General features: G+C 36.7%; 1 protein-coding gene across 4 annotated transcripts in view; it reads left to right on the forward strand.

Moving 5' to 3' along the window:
- The window catches only part of BCKDHB (branched chain keto acid dehydrogenase E1 subunit beta), a 136,654-nt gene that overhangs the window by 16,637 nt on the left and 99,642 nt on the right, over window positions 1–20,375 (forward strand). For all 4 annotated transcript variants that reach the window (XM_075145371.1, XM_075145374.1, XM_075145375.1 and 1 more), the window contains exons 4-6: window positions 10,627–10,760; window positions 11,404–11,559; window positions 16,721–16,829. In XM_075145371.1, the coding sequence (XP_075001472.1) occupies window positions 10,627–10,760; window positions 11,404–11,559; window positions 16,721–16,829 (399 nt within the window). The remainder of the gene's footprint in view (window positions 1–10,626; window positions 10,761–11,403; window positions 11,560–16,720; window positions 16,830–20,375) is intronic.

Raw genomic sequence — 20,375 nt, forward strand, 5'->3', positions numbered from 1 at the left:
TCATTACACAATAGTACATTTTGTTCATTTTCATCTTAAATAGCCAATTCTTTTCTTGATTCACAGTTAGAAAAAAAAGAAAAGTTATTTGAGAACTTGATACAATGTACTCCTTTTGCACTGTTTGTATCTGTGGGATATTGATATAAATCAGTCTGTGTCAGAGCTGAATAGATTTTATTTTAGTTTTGTTTTTATTTTTTTAATTGTTCTGATAGTGTAGCTGGTGTGAAAACTATTTGTTTGGGACTTACTAATATTTATTATGTTTCTTTTCATGTTGTAAACAAGTTTGAGGGAAAGATAAGCGATATACTTTTTAATATAGAACTTGATACTCAATACGGAGCTTAAGAAAGCTGTTCTAACAATTTTTAAGATATTTCAAGATCCATTGCTGGGCAAAAAAGTATGTGCTGCTGAACTTCATAAAAATGGAATTTTCCACTTCAGTAAATACTTGCAGTGAAACATTTAAAAGTAATATTTTAGTAATGTAGTGTCAAGGAGGATGAAACTTCATGTATTAAAGACACAAGATAGAATTGATGAGCATAACTAGTATTCACGCTCTGTATTAATACCAGGTCTGTAAGCACTGTTCGTGTACCTTGTTTTAGATGTCAGTCTTTATGCCTTTACTATTCTTTAGGTGGAATTTAGTGATTCTCAATTTCCTTGGTTAGTTCTGTGATCAGTATACCCTCTGTTTCATTTGTACTCGTCAAGTGGGACTAATTTAGTAAGTCTGCTGTTTTTTCTGCCTCTGAGGGTGGTGATAAGAGTGTGGTAATTATCACCACTTCAGTTTAGGAAGGTGCTGCAGATTTTATTACAGGGAGTAAAACACTCAAGTTTTCTTGGAAATAGAAGGATCAAAAAGGTCAAGCCTATCACCCCAGTCCAGTCAATTGTTTAAGCAGCTTTGCAACAGAAGCACTTTGAGGAGCAGGTTAATCTTAATTTAACTTGATGCAAAGCCCTCTTGCAGTGACCAGGCTGACATAACATGCTAGTCATTTATTATAAAAGATCTCCTTTCTTTTTAATTTGTGCGAACATTAAATCCTCAAAACCTGGCAAGGAGTTTTCACACTCGTATGGAAGCATCAAGTACAGATCAATTTATTGATTTTTCTCATGCACATGCTTTGCATTATCAAGGGACAGGCAAGGTTACAAGTGAGATTCATAAGATGTTTTTCATTACTGCAGATTACTGGTCATTCAGCACTTTCTCCTGAGTACTTCTTTAGCAGCATTAAATCCTTGCTGTTGTGTTGAGAATAGTTGCTTCATAGGGTGGATCCAGCATGCTTTCAAATTTACTGTAAAGTATTTCTACACTACTGATACTGAGGAGTGTGAGAGACAGTGCCTTGTATTTGACACAGTTTTGCTTATTCTTCGGTTTGTCATCCAGATAGTGTACCCAGCCTATCACAGCAGAATTTTCATTAACGTGTTGTAATACTTAGTTTTGGTAACTGTTGTGTATTTTCCTGTTGGATTTTTTGTCATGTCATGTAATGTTGCAGGTAGTCTGAACATGCATGGAATTGACCTACGCTGCTTAAATAGAGCAGATATGTTATCCCTTGATTATACCCAAGTGTTTGGTAGATGTCAATTTTAAAGTGTGTTTTTGCAAGTGAGCATTCTGTCATCTGGTATAGTTTCGCACATCTAACTTTACAGTCAGTTATGCTTTTCTGCAAGTGTGTTTCTCGTACAGCAAATTTTTTTGTGGTTGAGCAAGGAATGTTATTAATCATAGCTGGAGGAACACTTGAATGCCTTGGTGCAGTTAGGCATCGTGCTTTTTTTTCTTTAGGCTGATACAACTGGGTATATGAGCCAAATGATCAGAAGGAATTCAATGTGGAGTGGGCTACCTGCATAATCATCAGTAAAAAGAAATTCTGGTGAGCAAATCCGCCACTTTGATGCGAGCTGCTTATTGAATATTTTTCTAACAGTGTGGAGCTGACTCAGTACTATTTTATCAATGTCATGAAATGCTTCCATCAGCAGGACAGGTATGCACATAAAAAGTTTGGACAGTCAGCATGTAACCCAGCTTGGGGCTGTTAATGAATCATAGAATAATAAGGGTTGGAAGGAAAAGAGCTTGAAGGTCATCTTGTCCAAACTGGTACTCAATGTAGAGCCAGTTTAGGTTGTTTGTGGTCTTATCCAGTTGAGTTTTGAATATGTCCAAGGAAGGAGCTTGTACAACCTCTCTGGGCAGCTTGTTCCAGCATTTGACTACTGTTGTATTGAGGTTTTTTCCCTCTTACTATATAAAAGTTTCCCTTTTTGCATCATTCTTTCACTTATCACTGTGTACCTGAAAAGAATCTGATCTTCCCTCTGCTAATACTACTGCTTGGCTGCTTTTTCATCATGGAAGGATTAAATGACATGCAAGTTTACCCGCATTCAAAGCTACGCCAAAGCTTTGCATTAACCTGCCCTGACCCCTCCCGTTCCCACTTCTTCCCTGAGAAAGGGAGATACTTTAATATTTCTGGTTTATTCTTTAGCTTTTGGTGGGATGCTAGTTTGTCACAAATGACAGGAAATCGGAAGTGGGGGAGAGGGCCAGAAAAGCAACTTTTCCCTATTTGCTTTAGGAAGGTAGAGCTGTTTATAAATAAATTGTCCTGGGTCCTCCCTCATCCAGAGGGCTATAAGCCTGACAGTTGAGTAAATGCTTAATGTCATGTTCATGCTGGGAACAACTTTAAGAATTTATACTAGAAAGCAAGTTTCCTTTCCTTCCAAACCTGCAATTCAGTAATGGCGCAGATTGTAAGAATTTGTAGATAACTGAGGAGGTTGCTCCCTGTCCATGGTAACATTTTCTTTGTACTTCAGCAGTTCTCCTGACTCTGATATTGTTTAGGGTCTTTGAGAGTGAGGATTAAATGAAAATGCAATAAACATGCCTTTCTCCTAAGGGAATCTTGGGGGAGAGGAGGTGAAAATGCAGTTTGGATCTGTGGAGCTCTTGGAAGAAAAATGCACTGTCGTAAGAGAATGATGTGTTGAGAACACTTTCAGCTAGAACTGCTAGTTCAAATATTCATGTCTATTCAAATGTATGAATGCTTTGGAATTAGTAACTGGGGGAGACTTAAAAGGAAAACTTACCCTTCAGCTGTTTTTAATTTCCAATTTACTTGATGTACTCTTTAGAAGTGTTGGTTATGTCAGTGGAATAAATGATAATAAACCTGTGAGGAATTCCTGTTCTTACCAGTTACCTGTCAGAACAAGTGTCCTTTTCTTTGGGGAATACTGTAGTGATTAGTGCTTCAGCAGGATACGTTTTTTTTTTTTTTGTGCAAGTGATTTTATTCCCCCCTCCAATGAAGCTTAATTAAGACTCCTGTAAACAAGCGAAACCAAGTAAGAAAGACTTACCTGTCATTTGACCTTTATAAAACTTCTGTCTAGAATAAGAAGTTGGGTCCTTCGTTGCAGAGTAGAGTGTGATAGCGGATTTTGCAGCAGCAGAAGAGGAAGCAGCTAACTTAGTTTAGTGCATGCAAATCTCCATTCTGACCCTGTTCTCGGTCACGCACAGATTTCTGAAGTAACTTTTTTTGACGAATTCATGTATCTTATTTCCATAACATGACTTTTTGGAATATTTAAGGAAAAAGTGATGACAATCTGCGATGGAATTAGTTGCTAATAATAAAAATTTGAATGAATTTTTTGTTCAAAGTAACTAAATGTTAAACTTCTTTTGAAAGCATAGGCTGTGTAAACACAGTGATTTTTGTGTGTATGGATATATGTGTTTCTCCTATAACAGACCAAACTCATTGCATTTGACTTGAGACTTGACTTTGACTCAAATGGGGGCTGAGGCCTGGCTGCTCAGCCGTGTAGTTGACTGAGCTATGCCAGAGGTATGGCTGAGTCCTTGAAGCCTGCTGGGGATGTCTGGGCACACAGAAATGTTCTTGGCTCAGTCTGCGCAACTCTTGTTGGACACAGAATTGGGGAAGAACAGGAGAGGAGTAAAGCTCAATTCTGTAAATTGTGTTATTCTACACAGAGTAGGTAAAATTCATCATAAGAAGTTATAAGCTACTTGCATATGAAGTCCTTTTCATTTCATATAATTTTCATCTGTTGGGTAGGTGAAATGATCTATTTTAACATGGGCAGCTCTGGAAAAAGCAGCTTTTTAAATTGACGTGGCACATTAGTGTGCAAGGATTCAAGACTGAGAGGTAAACCATCTCTGTGTCTGTGAAACTGAAGCCCTGATTTGGACAAGTAGATTTGAAGTTTCCATATTCAGCTGGAAAACTGGTTTTTACCAGTATTCACTATAGAGGAACAGTGCCCATTGCACACCGTTTTTTAAAGCTGAAGAACTGTGACTAGGATATCAATAGAAGAAGCAGTAGAACAAATTAATTAAAATTAATAAGAAATTACTAGAACTTTGTGTTCAACCAGGACTCTAAGAGAGCTGAGTATGAATTTACCAAACTACTTGCTGTGATGCCTGCCCTCTCACATAGTGTCAGAGAAATGGAAGATAACAAGTGTCACCAATTGTAAAACAGGTCTTAAAAGGGATTGTGGGATGAAGAAAGTCTGAACGCTGGATAGATTATGTTAAATTATGTTAAGGAATAGAATTAGTAGACTTATGTAGATGTACATCTATGAAAAAGCCTAGATATTCTAGGATTAGAACAGGTCTTTAGAGGCAGGACTGATGTGAAATCAGTGATTTCTATTTGAATTTTCTACACAAAGTCCCCAGTGAGGGATTAGCAAAGAAGCTAATCTGCTGGGACTTCCTTTTCTTTCTGGTTCTCTGTTTCTCCATGTCCATCCATGACTGTTGCAGTTGAGGACAGAATGTATTTAGCTTATTGGACTCTCTATTTGACTACTAATGGGTGTTTAAATGGAAGTTAATGAGGTCATTATCACAAATAGGTCTATCACAAATAGAATGCTGCCCAGGTGTTTGTTAATACTACTCAGTAGTGACATCTTTTAAGATGCCTTTTTTTTAACGCAAGTGATGTAGAAGTATTTTAAAAAACAAAACACCCTCCTTTGACTAAATCACTAGCAGTACTCCTTAAACCACTCAAATCGTCCAGTGTAGGCTCTTACAGCGTGATGTGAAATTACTCAGAGTTGGAGACTTGGGTGGTGTGTTAACATTATAGGAGGTTTGATATAGTTTGAATATCTTATTTTTGAAGTTAAATTAAGACGGAACATGTTTCAGTGCAGATACTGAAATCTGAAATACTTTTTTCCTGACGGCTTGGAACAAATAAAGATGAAGTAGGCCAAAACATAAATGTACAATAATCGACTACATATGTCTGTAAACATGTTCTGTTAGGTTGCTATGAAACTTCTTAGTCTTGGAGGACAAGAAGATGACTGTAAGACTGCCTTAAAGCTGTTGCCCCTTAGACAAAGGGTCAGTGGTAATTTGAACGTTTGTGCAGTACTTAACTCTTTGTTCCGAAAATCACAAAGATCAATCTTTCTTTATTTAAGTAAAAATAGGTCAGGGATGATGTAATTGTTTAAAAATTGCTTTTAATCAAATACTACTATTTCCTTAATGTGTTTAATCTTTTCAGATTTACCTTATTAGGCAACACTTCTAGTGTATTTATTCACTTGCTTAACATGCATCTAATCTTCTTCCTGAGTTATTGGGATGGAGAGATGAGAAGAATCATCCTTTTTTCACATAGCCCTGTTTGTCATATTGCTTCCCTCATTACTTGGAAAAGGGCACCAACCTGTTCAGATGGCTGAAGCTAGGGATGTTTATAAAGCCGGGCGGGTTAATTGAAATGGACACCAGCATGATGTCTTTCTTCAGAGGCTGACGCATCTGGTTTCAGATAACGTAGAAGTACTACTTTCACCTGGAGTGACAAGTCAGCTCGCAGAGTTTGTGTTAGCTTGTTTTGAGCTGTGTGGCTGACGCAAGTAATAGGAGAAGAGTACATTTCAGGAAATGTTTCTTCATTGGTATGGAAATGAAGTATGGAAAGACAAAGTATCTCTGGGTTATTAGTCTGCTTGAGTCAGATTTCAGCTGAGTGAATGGTTTGCAAAGGATGATGTGAATAGCTGTTTATCAAAATTGACTTCCTTTTCACATTTTGAAAAAAATGTGAAAAATAAAAAATGTGAAATGAAATAGATAAAAATACATAGGCTTAATCCATTTAAATTTTCAGTGTTTAAATAATTTATATTTGTTTTAGTAATGATTTTCATATTGTATTAATAAAGGCAGGAGGTTAAAGCCATGCCATACAATTTTTAATATTTGGGGAAATAAATAAATTTGTTTTATCCTAATGATGTGTGTATCTCTTTGTCTTAAAAGGCTAGATTTTATGAAGAAAAAAGGCTCTATCCAAGGCTTGTTTTCCCATCTAATGAATAGTAAAGTGCTTTAGGTTTTGCTTTTAAGAAGGGATCAGTATTATTGTTGTACATGTAAAAACAAAACCATTCCTGAGTAATGAATCTCACTCAGTGACAGTTACCTGGCTCTTTCTTCACTTACTAAAGCCATAGTACTTTAGGATTATGCCTTTAATTGTCAAAGTCCAAATTAGGTGCTTCAAGCTGGTCATGTTATAACTGTGATCATGTTACAACTGTCATGTTGTATTTCACATTTGCTTTTATTGATTCTCACTTCATTTATTTCATCATACTCCATTGATAGCAGCATGCTGCCTCTAATTTAGTATCTCAATAGTATTTCAGCAGTTTTGTTAGGATGTCTTTTATATTCTGAATCATAGAGGGGCAAGCTAGTGTGGTGGATCTAACATGCTTTTAAATTCATTCACCTGCCACAAATTGATATTAAACAAATAATTTTGCAGTTTTTATAAGTTGAAACCTCATTTTACAGGATTGTTCAAATACGTTTCAATTTTTGTGTGATAATATAAAATTGTTTATAAAACTAATGTATAAGGCAATTTCAGTGTACTCTGAAAAATCTCTTAATAAAGAATAAGGCTAGGTAAGCTTAGTATGATCTGACTTTTGGGCATTTCTCAACGATCTGTTTTTTTATTCTGCTCAGACATTAGTCTATATAGGCTATGTGGTAGAGTTTTAAACCAGATTTAACTGCATTTCAGTAAATCAGTATGTGTTAAAATGAAATAGAAATTCACATGAAGAAAAGAAGGCCAATTGAATATTTTGCTTTCAATATAATGCTGCTATGTTTTTAAATTTACTGTGAATTTTACTTTTTTTTTCCTCCAGTCTCTTCTATAGTCTTATTTTTCTGGTGTTTTCTTTGCTGGTCACGTCCTATATCAAATTGTCATGTAAGCAAATAAAGTGAAATATATTGATCTGCCAATAGACTTTCAAGAAGTAGGAAAGTGTAATATGTCTTGGTAATGTTAATGTGTTTTTAGCTTATTAAAATATGAGCTGTTTTTAATTAAAAATTCAAATGCATCAGTAAAGAGAAGGGAAATAAGATGTCTAATTCATGGCACCCTAGATTAAATAAAAAGGGAAGGAGGAGTTTGCCAACTGTTCGTAGTTTTACAGACGGATATGGGTACAGGGACAGCTCTTGTGATTGCATCTGAAGCAGGGCTTCCCCACCTTCACAGATGGTGGTAAGACCTGGGGCAACTACACGTTTGCATGGGTGGTTTATGTTGCTCTTTCCTTGACCATGATGCCTGTCAGCAGAGGGAGCGCATCAGAGGATGCTGTATAGCTTGGGAACTGAGATTACAGCCATCCTTCAGGAATGAGAACAATTACACAGTGTACGCTCTCTCTAGGTTCAAAACTAATCTTGCGTTCTCCTTGTTATAGAAGTTCTTTCATCTTTCCATGGCACTATTTTCCTTCTCTGTCCTATGGATTAGTTTCCTGGTCTATTTACTCTGTAGAAATGTGACTAAAGAGCCCTGAAAGCCAAAGTTTCTTACTCTGCGTGGGAGAAGCATGGTACTGATGTGACTGAAATCTCCTTTTGTCAGCTCTTAAGGGAATAGGTGATTCCTGCATGAAGCTTTTTGAACTGATTTCTGTTAATTCTTGGCAGTAAAGCCCAAAAAATTGATGTCTGTCAGAGGACAATAAAAGCAAGTTACATCTTCTACAAATATCTTCCCCAGTTCTGGGTTTCCCAGAGCATTCTGTCTTTCTGTTACTTGGAATGAAAATCTTTCAGGGCTGGGGCTGTTCTTATGTAGTGACATTGCTGGACACATTGGTAGTGCTAGTAAAGAAAGAATAGAAATATGCAAACTAGTAGTGTTACTGCAGCACACTGGTAAAATAAATGTCCAGCAAGAATAAACGGCAGCACTGTGGTTATTGCCACTCTCACTTCCTATGCCATTTTCAGTCTGAACGACTTTTGAGCACAGTACCTGCAGAGATTATTATTTTTCTTCCAGGAGATGTGAAACAAAGTACAGATGACCCACACCTGGAAATTACTGAGATCAGCTTGTTCATACACCTTGGAAATGAGAGCTAGCAGGTTTTTCCACTTTTAAAATGTTCTCTGATCTGCAAGGTACTTTGCTGTGATTCAGAGTTGATCAGGGTAATATTGGGTGTGTTTGACATCCAGACAACAAAACCCTACTTTCTTTCAAAAGCTATGCAATAATTTTGTTATCTGGAATTCAGTTTTAATTACTGAGCTAGCTGTGGTAACATTTTTATCTCCAGCAGCCATAGCAGGACTTTTAAGTCATAAGAATTTAAAAAGTTTCTTGGAAATTTATTTCTAAACAAGAAACAGCTCAGTGTGCATGTATCTTAAAAGTACTGTAAGTCACAGGGATTTTTGTTTCAAACACTGATTTATAAGAAACGAGCAGACATCATAGAAGTTTGGAATGACTAATTTGAGTCTTTTTGAGGGGAAACACCATTTTCTATTTTTAAGGTGCTTGAAAATGTTTCCTCTGTCTTGTATGCAAAATTGTGGAGTGTCCTGCAATTGTGGTAGCCCTTTGGACTTGTGTTGGCTTGTGTAGCCTCACTGACACCACCAACATTGTAGTATCATTTGATGGCATTTTTTTTTACTTGCCTTAAATGAATGGTGTCTTAGTCATGTTCCTCCTGGAGGGAAGAGAGAGGAAGGCAGAGGGAGAGCGAAAAACTAATGACTGATATGTAAAAAAAAAAAAAAAATCCTCCCCTCCCCAACCGAAAAACCAACCAAACCAAAGTGACCCTTGAAGTATGAAACTCAAAACACCAGGTAAAGCACGTGGACAGGGTACAAGCAGTAACAATGCTGCGCTGGGTGATGTGTGAAGATGAAAGATGTGCACTTGAAAGATTTGTAAAACATGCCCCCTTAGTATATCATAAATACAGCTGTGGGCAGTGGTTCTCCTCTTATCATCCCTTTCTAAAACCTTTTGTTAGCTTCCCTTTCACTAGTTTGTTAGCTTGCAGCTATTGAAATTAGGAGTCTTCACAGTTACAACTTTCCTATTTTCCAATTATTAATTGATTAGTTTAGTCTTTCTTTTTAGTTATTTAGTTAGTGGTTATTTAGTTATTGTTTAATTTATTTCATAGCCACTGGTGTGCACTGTGCTCATTTTTTTTCCATTCAGTTTGAAGTCTTGGCATATTCATGCACGATGGACTCCTATAGAAACCTGCTGTCTATTTCCCAATGTTCTAAAGGGAAAGTTTAAAAGCATAACTAGGTTCTCCTGTTGATCTGCCAAGGGAGTACAGTACTGCTGGCAAATATTGTAAATGTCTTATATTGAAGTGGTGTTTCATCTCCCTCCCTCCTTCGTGTTTTTAATTTCATGAACTGAACAATTTTGTCTTCAGCCATCTATCAGATTGATGCATATTTGGAATCTGAAATTACTGTGGCACAGAAATACGTCAGGGCTAAAATGACCTTTTGCACTCCCACAGGGAAGATACAAAATGCAAAATATTTGAATTCCAGTCTTGTGCCTCCAACAGCAGGGACAGCTTTTTTCTCTTGCCTTGGAGACAATCCAAATTCTTTAGTAGGCGCAGCCTTTCTTTACGAAAGACGACTCATGAGTTGGGTACTGCTTATGGGGAGTGTGGGCAAGAGACACTTTCGTACAGATGCTTTTGTAGATCCATCTGCCTTTGAGTATGGACAGTTAGTTTTGACTGCCAGAAAAAAATTGAAGTAACAGTACTTTTCTTTATTATAAGCTTTTTTAATGCTTGTAAGTATTCTTTACTCCTCCCATATAAGCATGAGGGGTATGCATGCTTATCTGTATATACATCAGAACAAGTTATTTTCCTTGAATTGTTAAGAACATTGTAAGTTACAGAAACTGTTCTTACCTTTCGTTTTGTTTCTCCTTGTCTTCTTCTGAACTGTTACAAGTTAAAGTGAGTGTATCTTTACCTGTGATGAATGTTTATTGTTGCTATGCCTAAAAAAAAACATCTAAAGAGCCGTATGCTTAATTGCAGGTGATTTGTTTATAACTTGAATGTTTCTGGAGCTGAGTTTTCCACTTCGAGCTGGTGTGTTAAACGAATTGTGGTTGTTTTTTCTTTTTTTTTTTTTAATAGGTAAAGATAGAGTTTTCAACACCCCCTTGTGTGAACAAGGAATTGTTGGCTTTGGTATTGGAGTTGCTGTTGCAGGTGCTACAGCCATTGCAGAAATTCAGTTTGCAGATTACATTTTTCCAGCATTTGATCAGGTTAGTACTAATAAATTTGAGAGAAGTAAAGAGAAATCTTATGGCTGTTTAAATTACTCTTCTGTTAGCATTAATACTTGGTTTGAATGTGTAATTTTTGCAAATATATCCACAGCTGTATTACTAATATTTATGCATGCTTTAAGTAAAGAGGAAGGTACCAAGGCCAGTTTGAAGGCTGATTAAATAATGGAAATTAAAGATGTGGTTTGAAGCAAATGTCTTTTTGTTTTTATTTTTAGTTTTGTGGCTGTGTTGGCTTCAACAGCCTTAAATTCCTCAGCTGTGTCTTCCCAACACCATCTCTCACTTCTCTATGCTTCTGCATCCAGCCATGCATCCACAGGACAAACTACAGATTTGAACTGGGCTGATTGACAGTATGGGAATGGGGAAACAACTAGGCTATATGGCTACTCCTGCGGCCAAGGCATCTAACTTGAACACTAAATTATTGCCTTATTTGCCTTGCAAAATGTTTGCCTTTCCGCTGACTTACAGGATTGCTTTGCTTCTAATTTGGTCCTCTGAATTCCATGCATGGAGCAGATGATGTAGATATATTTCATGTATTGTAGAGGCTTAATGATGCATAACTAAAGGTATTGGACTGAATATTACTTTTGTATATAAATTTTCCCAGATTGTTAATGAAGCAGCAAAATATCGTTACCGCTCTGGAGATCTGTTTAATTGTGGAAACCTCACCATCAGAGCCCCCTGGGGCTGTGTGGGTCATGGTGCACTATATCACTCTCAAAGTCCAGAAGCTTTTTTTGCTCACTGTCCAGGAATAAAGGTATGGTAACTCTTATTTTATGAAGATTAATTTTGTTTATTTGTTTTTTGTTTGTTTGTTTTTTAATGGACCTGACTAACATGAGTCTGGCTGCAGGCAGGGGAAGAAGAATGGAAGTCAGTCCACAACAAAATATCTGAATATGTTAATTAAAAACTCTTTTAGAAGTTTTCAAGTTATAAAACTTAAACTGTGTTAAGTGTTTGAGAATTTATAGCCATTATTGAAACAATCTTTAGTAGACATAGCATTTTGTATTTATGTGCTTTTTGCACTAAAAGCATACATTTTAATCTGTTCTGTGTCCAGTATAGTATAGAAACTAAAAACTAACACTAATAAATAGTACTTTCCTTTTTTTTTTTTTCTTTCTGCATCTCTGTTAAGTGCATTATCGAATTCATTTGTATGAATGACAGTGACAGGCAACAGGCACAAACTGAAACACAAGAGATTCTGTCTGAACATAAGGAAGCACTTGGTACAGGTTGCTCAGAGAGGTTGTGGGGTCTCCATCTTGGAGGTATTAAGAAATCTTCTGCACATGGTCCTGGGCAACTGGCTCTAGGTGGCTCTGCTTGAGCAGGGGCATTGGACCAGATGACCTCTGGAGGTCCCTGCCAACCTCAACTGTTCTGTGATTCTCTGAATGATAACTTTAGGCAAGCTTTCTGTGTGAGATGGTGGCATCCCTTGAAGCTAAGATTGGATAACTTTCCTGGAGAAGAGAGAGGGGCGGAGTCTAGTGGTCTCAGATTGAGAGAGCCCTGTTTGCCAGCTCTCCATTTTTTTTCTGAGTAAATTTTTATCTGTTGACTTGTACTTCTGGGTTAACTGGCATCCAGTCTGTTGAGAAATCACTCATAGCTTGGTTAATGTTGAAGACTTAAGCAAAACCAGTATTTGTATGCTGAAGACACATGTTCATTGTTTATCTGTTTAAACTATTGTCTATATATGATTTTGGTGTTCTAAAACTTCAGGTATTACTCATTTACAGGGAGGCCATAGCCATTTCTCCTACTTCTTTCTTTTTACTTAAATAAAAAATCTTGTCTTATTCACATTTTATTTAATTATATTTGAGAAATGGAATGCATTTTTGGCTTTGGGAGTTCTTTATGATCTTTGAGGTGTTCCTGTTCTGAACTTGAAAATACTTCCTGATATAGACAAAAGCAATCTACAAAGTCTTTTGTTAATTGAATCAAATGGTTTCTTGAGCCTATTTAAAAACTAGAGTAGTTTATTATCATATGGAAGCACAAGATAACTTATATGATTAAGATACTGATGCCAGGTCTAGTGAATTTATGCTGAACTTGTTGGTCAGTCTCAAATCTTTATATATTGAACCAAGTGCTGAGATTTAGAATCATAGAATCATAGAATAGTTTGGGTTGGAAGGGACCTTTAAAGGTCATCTAGTCCAACCCCCCTGCAGTGAGCAGGGACATCTTCAACTAGATCAGGTTGCTCAGAGCCCCGACCAACCTGACCTTGAATGTTTCCAGGTATGGGGCATCTACCACCTCTCTGGGCAACCTGTGCCAGTGTTACACCACCCTCATTATAAAAATTTTCTTCCTTATATCTAGTCTAAATCTACCCTCTTTTAGTTTAAAACCATTCCCCCTTGTCCTGTCGCAACAGGCCCTGCTAAAAAGTTTGCTGCCATCTTTCTTATAAGCCCTCTTTAAGTACTGATAGGCCACAACAAGGTCTCCCTGAAGCTTTCTTTTCTCCAGGCTGAATAACCCCAATTCTCTCAGCCTTTCTTCACAGGAGTGGTGTTCCATCCCCCTGATCATTTTTGTGGCCCTCCTCTGGACGCACTCCAACAGGTCCATGTCTTTCTTGTGCTGAGGACTCCAGAGCTGGACGCAGCACTCCAGTGGGGTCTCACCGGAGTAGAGCAGAGGGGCAGAATCGCCTCCCTCGACCTGCTGGCCACGCTTCTTTTGATGCAGCCCAGGATACGGTTGGCCTTCTGGGCTGCGAGCGCACATTGCTGGCTCATGTCCAGCTTTTCGTCCACCAGTACCCCCAAGTCCTTCTTGGCAGGGCTGCTCTCAATCCCTTCATCCCCCAGCCTGTATTGGTATGGGGGTTGCCCTGACCCAGGTGCAGGACCTTGCACATGGCCTTGTTGAACCTCCTGAGGTTCACTTGGGCTCACTTCTTGAGCTTGTCCAGGTCCCTCTAGCTGGCATGCCGTCCCTCAGGCGTGTCAACCACACCACTGAGCTTGGTGCAAACTTGCTGAGCGTGCACTTGATCCCACTGTCTGTGTCATTGATGAAGATACTAAACAGTACTGGTCCCAATACAGACCCCTGCGGGACACCACTCATCGCCGACTTCCATCTGGACATTGAGCTGTTGACCACTACCCTCTGGATGTGTCCACCCAACCAATTCCTCACCCACCCAATTCAGTGGTCCACTCTAGTGATTAAAACTCTTTCTAATTCATAGCAACCTAGTACTACTGTGCTTAGTCTTCTGAATAAGTTAGTAAGTCAGAATTTTATTTAATCACTCCAGGTAATTTCATTTCTTTTCTCTCATCTCTGATCTTTCTTCTTGTTTTCACTTGTTTTCACTTTTCCTTGGGTGAAGTGCTAAAATAGCTTGCTACCACTAACAGCTGTCATCTCAGTTAAAGGTAAAGGGCACATTAAATTCTGTGGAACTGATGGAACAATATACTAGTTTTTGATGCACAGAGAAGTATTTTAGACTCTATCTTTTGAATTTTGTATCTTTGTGAAAACAATGTTGTTCCTCTAATATTTTTTGCAAAGGTGTTCATTAATGCAGTTAATAATGTTTAAGGCTTCTATCTTAAGGTTGCAGGTCTTTTTTTGAATGAACCCAAACTCAGCCCTTCACGTATGAATCCAGAAATGCAAATGAACTTGTGCTTCAGATGCATTTTCAAAAGTCCCATATCTATGCATATTTTCTCCAAATTACAGGAGGAAAGGCCATGTATTATAAGCTGGGAAGGATAGGATTGATCTTTGGGGAGAGCGGTTTTCAAAACTGCCCTCTTGTTAAACTCTGCAGCAGGTTCCTGACTTAAGATTTTTATTTTGTTTTTCTTAAGTGAAAGGTGAGGTTTGGATTTCCCAAGCAAAAGGGAGTTTGTACGACTTTGGCTTTTCAGGGGAAGGACTGTAATCATTAGTGCTTAAGACAAGGCTTGTTGGGGTGACGAGGACATTGCTAGATGGGTGTATCTTTTGTCTACTGTTGTGAGGATGTATGTCTTAATGGATCAGGCTGTCTTCCAAAAATTACTTTGGGAAGTTATTGCTTATTGACTCTCTCTATTCCATTGTAAGACTGCTCCAGAATATTTGCCATCATGGCTAGAAGCTTTCTTTTAATTTCCAGCCTACACTTATTCCTGACTAACTTGTATATTTAGCTTATCTGTCCTTCATCTTCCGTTTCATATACTAAGAGAACAATTGTTTTTCCTTTAGTCTTTGTTTTGTTAGACTAAACAAATCAAACTATCAAAGAGAGATTAACAGTTTCTGAAGCTCTTTTGGCACCTGTTTCATTCATTTTCTTTCAAAACAGTTGATATAGTCATGAAGTATTCCAGCTGAGTTTCTAGCAGTGATTTTTGCAATAGCACTAACACTTTCTTGGCTATATTATGCTTTTTTAGGGCTGTACTGCATAGCATTCTAGTCATCCTTTGAGCAGATAATAAATTCAGATCTGAATTTCTACTGCTGAGTTCTAAATTTATAACAAAAATGTAGTCCTGAAATGTGTGACTTTTCAGTATGTATTGTTCAGTTTGCTTTTGCTTTTGTCAGTCATGACCTCAGTGTGAACTAGATCTTTTTGGTATCATCCTCTGTAGTGGTAGTGACTCTCAGCTTTTGAATAGTTTTTATTGCCATGTTCTGACTTAATATCGTAAATGAATAAGATAAACAAAGTCTGTCCTAAAAATGATCCCTAAGGAGCTGCACTAGTAGCATCCGTCAGTTGGGTAATTTCCCATGTATCTGTTACCAAATGCTTTGGTGAAATATTAAGACTGCTTCTCCCTTGTTTAGAAAAATCACTTATCAAGTTAATTTGATGTGATAGCAGATTTAGGTTGTGTTTTGACTCTTTTCTATTACTTTTATATAATTAAATGTTCTTACTCTCAAAAAATATTTTGAAGCCTTGGAAACTCCTGGAGGCAGTAAGTTAACATGTCTGTAATTACATGGATTTTTTTTTTTTCTTTATACAAGTGCTGCAACTAATGTTTTCAGTCAAAGGCGGCTACTTCTAATTTCACAGCTACAAAAATGTTTGCTAGTAGACTTCACACTGCATGTTCCAGCTCTTTGAGATCTCTGGGATGTAAATTAGCTGGTCCTTCTGATTTGAGGGAATTGAAATCTCGAGTTCTATTTTCGTTTAAACTGTGATAATTTGGTAATTTTCTGTTTATAAGCAACATTCTCTTAGATCATCCAAAATTAACTCTTCTGTTGGCAAATCTATTATACTTTTTCCTTCCAAGTATTCAGATTACATCTGGAGAGCTTTCTTAGTTTTCTCTTTGCTTGATAATAGTTTCAGGTATTTTTTGGTATTTGTTCATTTCCAAAATGAACAAATTTCAAGCTTCTACCATAAGCAAAGGAAGTCAGCTTTAAATAGCATTTCCTTTTTTAGTCTTCAAAACTTACTGGACTAAGTCCGAATACCTTCCAGGCCTGCTCTGATGAATCTCTACCCAAGCAACTGAGGATCACTCAGCTGAATTTTTTGTCATACATCTACATTAATTTTACTAAACTAACATAATTTTTTTTTTTAAATCTGACTTTCTTCTGTTCCTTGTACCTCAAAATGTTATTGTTAAGATGTTAGTTCTACCTTACGGAGGGGAGTCCATTAGTATTTAAATCATGTGTAGAGGGGAACTATTCAAGCCTCATGAATGAACAAAATAAAATTCAAAATTTGGAGAGTGAGTTAGTAACGTAGCACTGTTGTTAATTCACGTTGTAAGAACTGCTTAATCTGTACATAGGTTTATTTAAAGCAAATAATTGCTTGTTTTTTAATATTAATTGAGGAAGTTTGTAGCAGAATTGCAGTTTAAATAAAGTATTTAAAAATATTTTTACAGATTGTTATTCCAAGGAGTCCTCTTCAGGCCAAAGGACTGCTGCTGTCATGCATAGAGGACAAAAATCCATGCATATTCTTTGAACCTAAAATACTTTACAGAGCTGCAGGTAAAGATTTATATGCTGTATTTTCCAATAAAGCAACACTTTTTTTTTGCACATATATGTTGATAGTCACAGCTAAAACAACACTGTAGCAGAAATCTTGACTTGTTTTGTCTCTAGCTATGTTTGGGGGTTGTGTTTTTAGAGGTATTGTGAAAACTGAATAAGATCTTTAAATTTGGCTGCAAAGATAAATGAACATTTACAGTCTGATTCATGCTTAGTTAACTTTGGAAGTGGAATGCTTTGTACAGTCTTGGGTTAAAAAAAAAAGAAATAGAACTAAGAGGCATTATCCTTTATCAAATTGCAATATAAATTTGACAGAAGTTAAACTGCTTTTTTTTTTATAACTCTAGATACTAAAATAAGTTTCCAGATCAGTTTTTATTTTTCCAAAAGAACTGCATCACCATCACCATTTTCCCAAAGTTAAAATTTCTTTGAAGTGCTTAATTTCTATAAATCTTGAAAATCTGCCCCCTTAGATTTTAATCTTATGTGGAAGGAAGCGTCATTGCCATTACTTTCTTCGTTTGTTTAGTCATAGTGAACTTTTTTGTTCAACGAAGTTTTAACAGCTATCATTACATGTAACATATAAGAAAGTAATTTGAAGATGATAGTGCTTGAGTTGGTTGTAAAAATAAGCTTGTTACTTTTCTGGACTAGAGAAACTGGACTGAGAACAGATAATGGATGAAAACAAATTTTGCATGTAGAGATAGGCAGAGTGATTGGGTGAGCAACTGATAAAATAGAACTCAAGCCATCACTTCAGCGTTTCTATATGTCATATAGCTTTATATACCAACTATGCTTGAATCCATCAATCCAATTTATAAGTTGACTGTGTGTGTGGACTGAAGTTGAAAGAAGGGTAAAATGTTTGTATTTTACTTTGGTACTTTTAACAGCACTTTTCCATTAGTACATCCATTTTGTTAGTAAATTTATCCTCTTCCTAGAGAAGAGAACTAAACAATAACAAGGGAAAGATTTAGAAAGCAGACATGAAAACTACAAAAAAATAGCAGAATAACTCAGGAATAAATAGGATATTTACCGGGGGAACTGCTTATTTGCTTTTATATTTTCAAAAAAAGACCTATTTGCTTTCGTATTTTCAAAAGAATTCCCATTAGCAATGTATTTTTAAAAATGCAACTACTTTTGGTGTGGTGTGGTGTGATTTACCCAAAGGGTATTGCATTCCTTAAGTGTTTTGAGAGCTTACTGAAATTTAGCAATAGACCTCTGACCCTTCATTTAGATGAAGTAGTTTGGAAAATGAACTTGAGTCTGAGTCCTGTTAAACAAATAAAAAAATGAAGTTTAAAATTCCTGTGTCTTTAAAACAACCCTTTCTTTCTCTTTTTTTTTTTCCCAGTATTTACAAGTCACAAATACAGACCATAGAATTAATAAAATACTTGCTCTCACAGTGGAATGAATGGCTGCACATCAATATCACACAGCTTTTGAGAATATAAAGAAGTTTTTGTGTTTGAGGAAATGACTTGTAAAGCAATTGCTGGGTCGTCTAGTGAACATAAATCAGCCTTGTGACTGAAATCTTGAGTAAAGACGTGCTGAAATAGTGGTTAATGTGGTTTATGTGCTGGTCAATATCCAACCGCAGCATTGCTGCAAGATGGTGTTGGTAGTTTCTGAAAGACTGTGATTTCCTCCTATATTCCTATGGCTTGATTTTCAGAGACATTACCTACGTTTTTGTCTTAAAATTTCTAAGAACATCAGTTTAGTGATCTAGGCTGAAATTTTGTAGTATGTTTGTGTCAGCATGTGATGGGGATGATTATGACAGGTAACTTCTTTTGTTTTGAGACACTTTTGAGTGGACTTTTTATTATTTCTACAATATAAAGCAGGAATATTTTTTATGTGGAAGAGTTTTGTTGGTCCTTTTATTTTCATTGAAAACCATTCCCTCTGGCATCGTTAGTTCATCTTCTTAACTGTTTAGCTGTCCTTTGTGAGTTGGGTCAGCTTGTAAGAAGAGTGGTATCTGGGAGTTTCTCCTAGAAAATTAATCTCTCTGAGTTCCTTCTTATGCTGCCGGCCGTGGTCGGGGTTTCTTATAATACCACCATAGAAATGAAGTGACCTGGTGAATTCAGAAATGGACCAGGGTTATTGTGATTGTTTGTTTGGTCCAGAGACAGCAGCAATAAGACACAAGCCTGGTAAACAAGAACAAGATAAATGGTGGAAAGAAGGATTTTAAAAAATGCGACTGTCCTGTGTTTTGAATAGAATAAATTTTTATAATATCCCATATGAGTGTGTTGATTTTAGCACGAGAAAGAAGATGGTACACATTCAGAAATTCGCTTACACAGTAAGCTTGAACTATATATGTATTTCTTGTCTCTTTGCGTTAGTGTCTCAAAATACTACAGAATCTTCCCAAGGCTGGGAACATGCAGGCTTTCCAAAACAAGAAGACAAAATGGTATCAGATGTCCTCTGTTGCTTTGTTTATCTTTATTTTTTTTTTTGAGGGGAGGATCAGGGTGGGGGGAGTTACTGATTTCTACCAGAAACTTCCACTTTGATATTGATACATTTTTAGGAAAAAGACAGGATATTAATAGTATAATATGGAATAAAACCACACCCAAGATTTGGGACCTTATTGTTCCAGACAAAAAATAATTTTCTTTATTTCCATGATGATGGCTAAGGCATTGAATAATGAAATTATATTGCCCCTACCATAAATTTTTTTTGTCCTAGCTTCATGTGGATAGACATGTTTTTTGGAGAGAACTTCATGACTGATGTTACAGTGGGTGTATAGGGACGTCATTGAAAAATGAAGGTGTCAAGGATGATAATGGGAAATAGTATTTCCTATCTGTAAAATTAATGTAGGCATTTGAGCCTCATCATTCTCCTCTAATGGAATTTTCTTTCTCTCTGAGGCCTCTAAATAGCTATCCATGATATTTTGTTCAGAGTTGTTAATATCTTTGAAATTTCAGTTGAAAATAGGCTGTAGATGGGATAGTCTTTAAAACATAGGATTTTTGTCCTTGTTCAAGTGGGTTGAAGCTACTAATGCTTTATTTGAAACAAACAAACAAAACAACCAACCAAACCAAAAACCTACAAAACCCCCACACCTACTACACCCCATCCAAACAAAAAACTATGCCCTCTGCTTCTGCCCCCAGGTGTTACTACTACTACTGTTGAAATTAGCTGTCGGATGCTAGTGATGGAAGATAATATATATCTAGCTTAGGATGTATAACCCAAAGTTGCTTTTTGAGAATGTTAAGCAGGGTGCCAGGTCGTTGCTGTTTTATGGAAGCTCTTGTGCAGAACCAACCTTGTGATTTTGCATCTGATGCATACCTCCAAGGAACTGTATAGGCCCACCAATTGCTTTCAAGTTTGGTGTTTTTTTTTTTGTTTTTTTTTGGCTTTTTGATGATAGGGCAGGCTTTTCAAGATTCAAGCATAGATTTTTTTCATAACAGTAAAGACATTGTACAAAAAAAAGAATTTTCGTAAGTGTTT

The sequence above is a fragment of the Calonectris borealis genome, chromosome 3 (genome assembly GCF_964195595.1).
Source record: "Calonectris borealis chromosome 3, bCalBor7.hap1.2, whole genome shotgun sequence".
Taxonomy (NCBI): domain Eukaryota; kingdom Metazoa; phylum Chordata; class Aves; order Procellariiformes; family Procellariidae; genus Calonectris; species Calonectris borealis.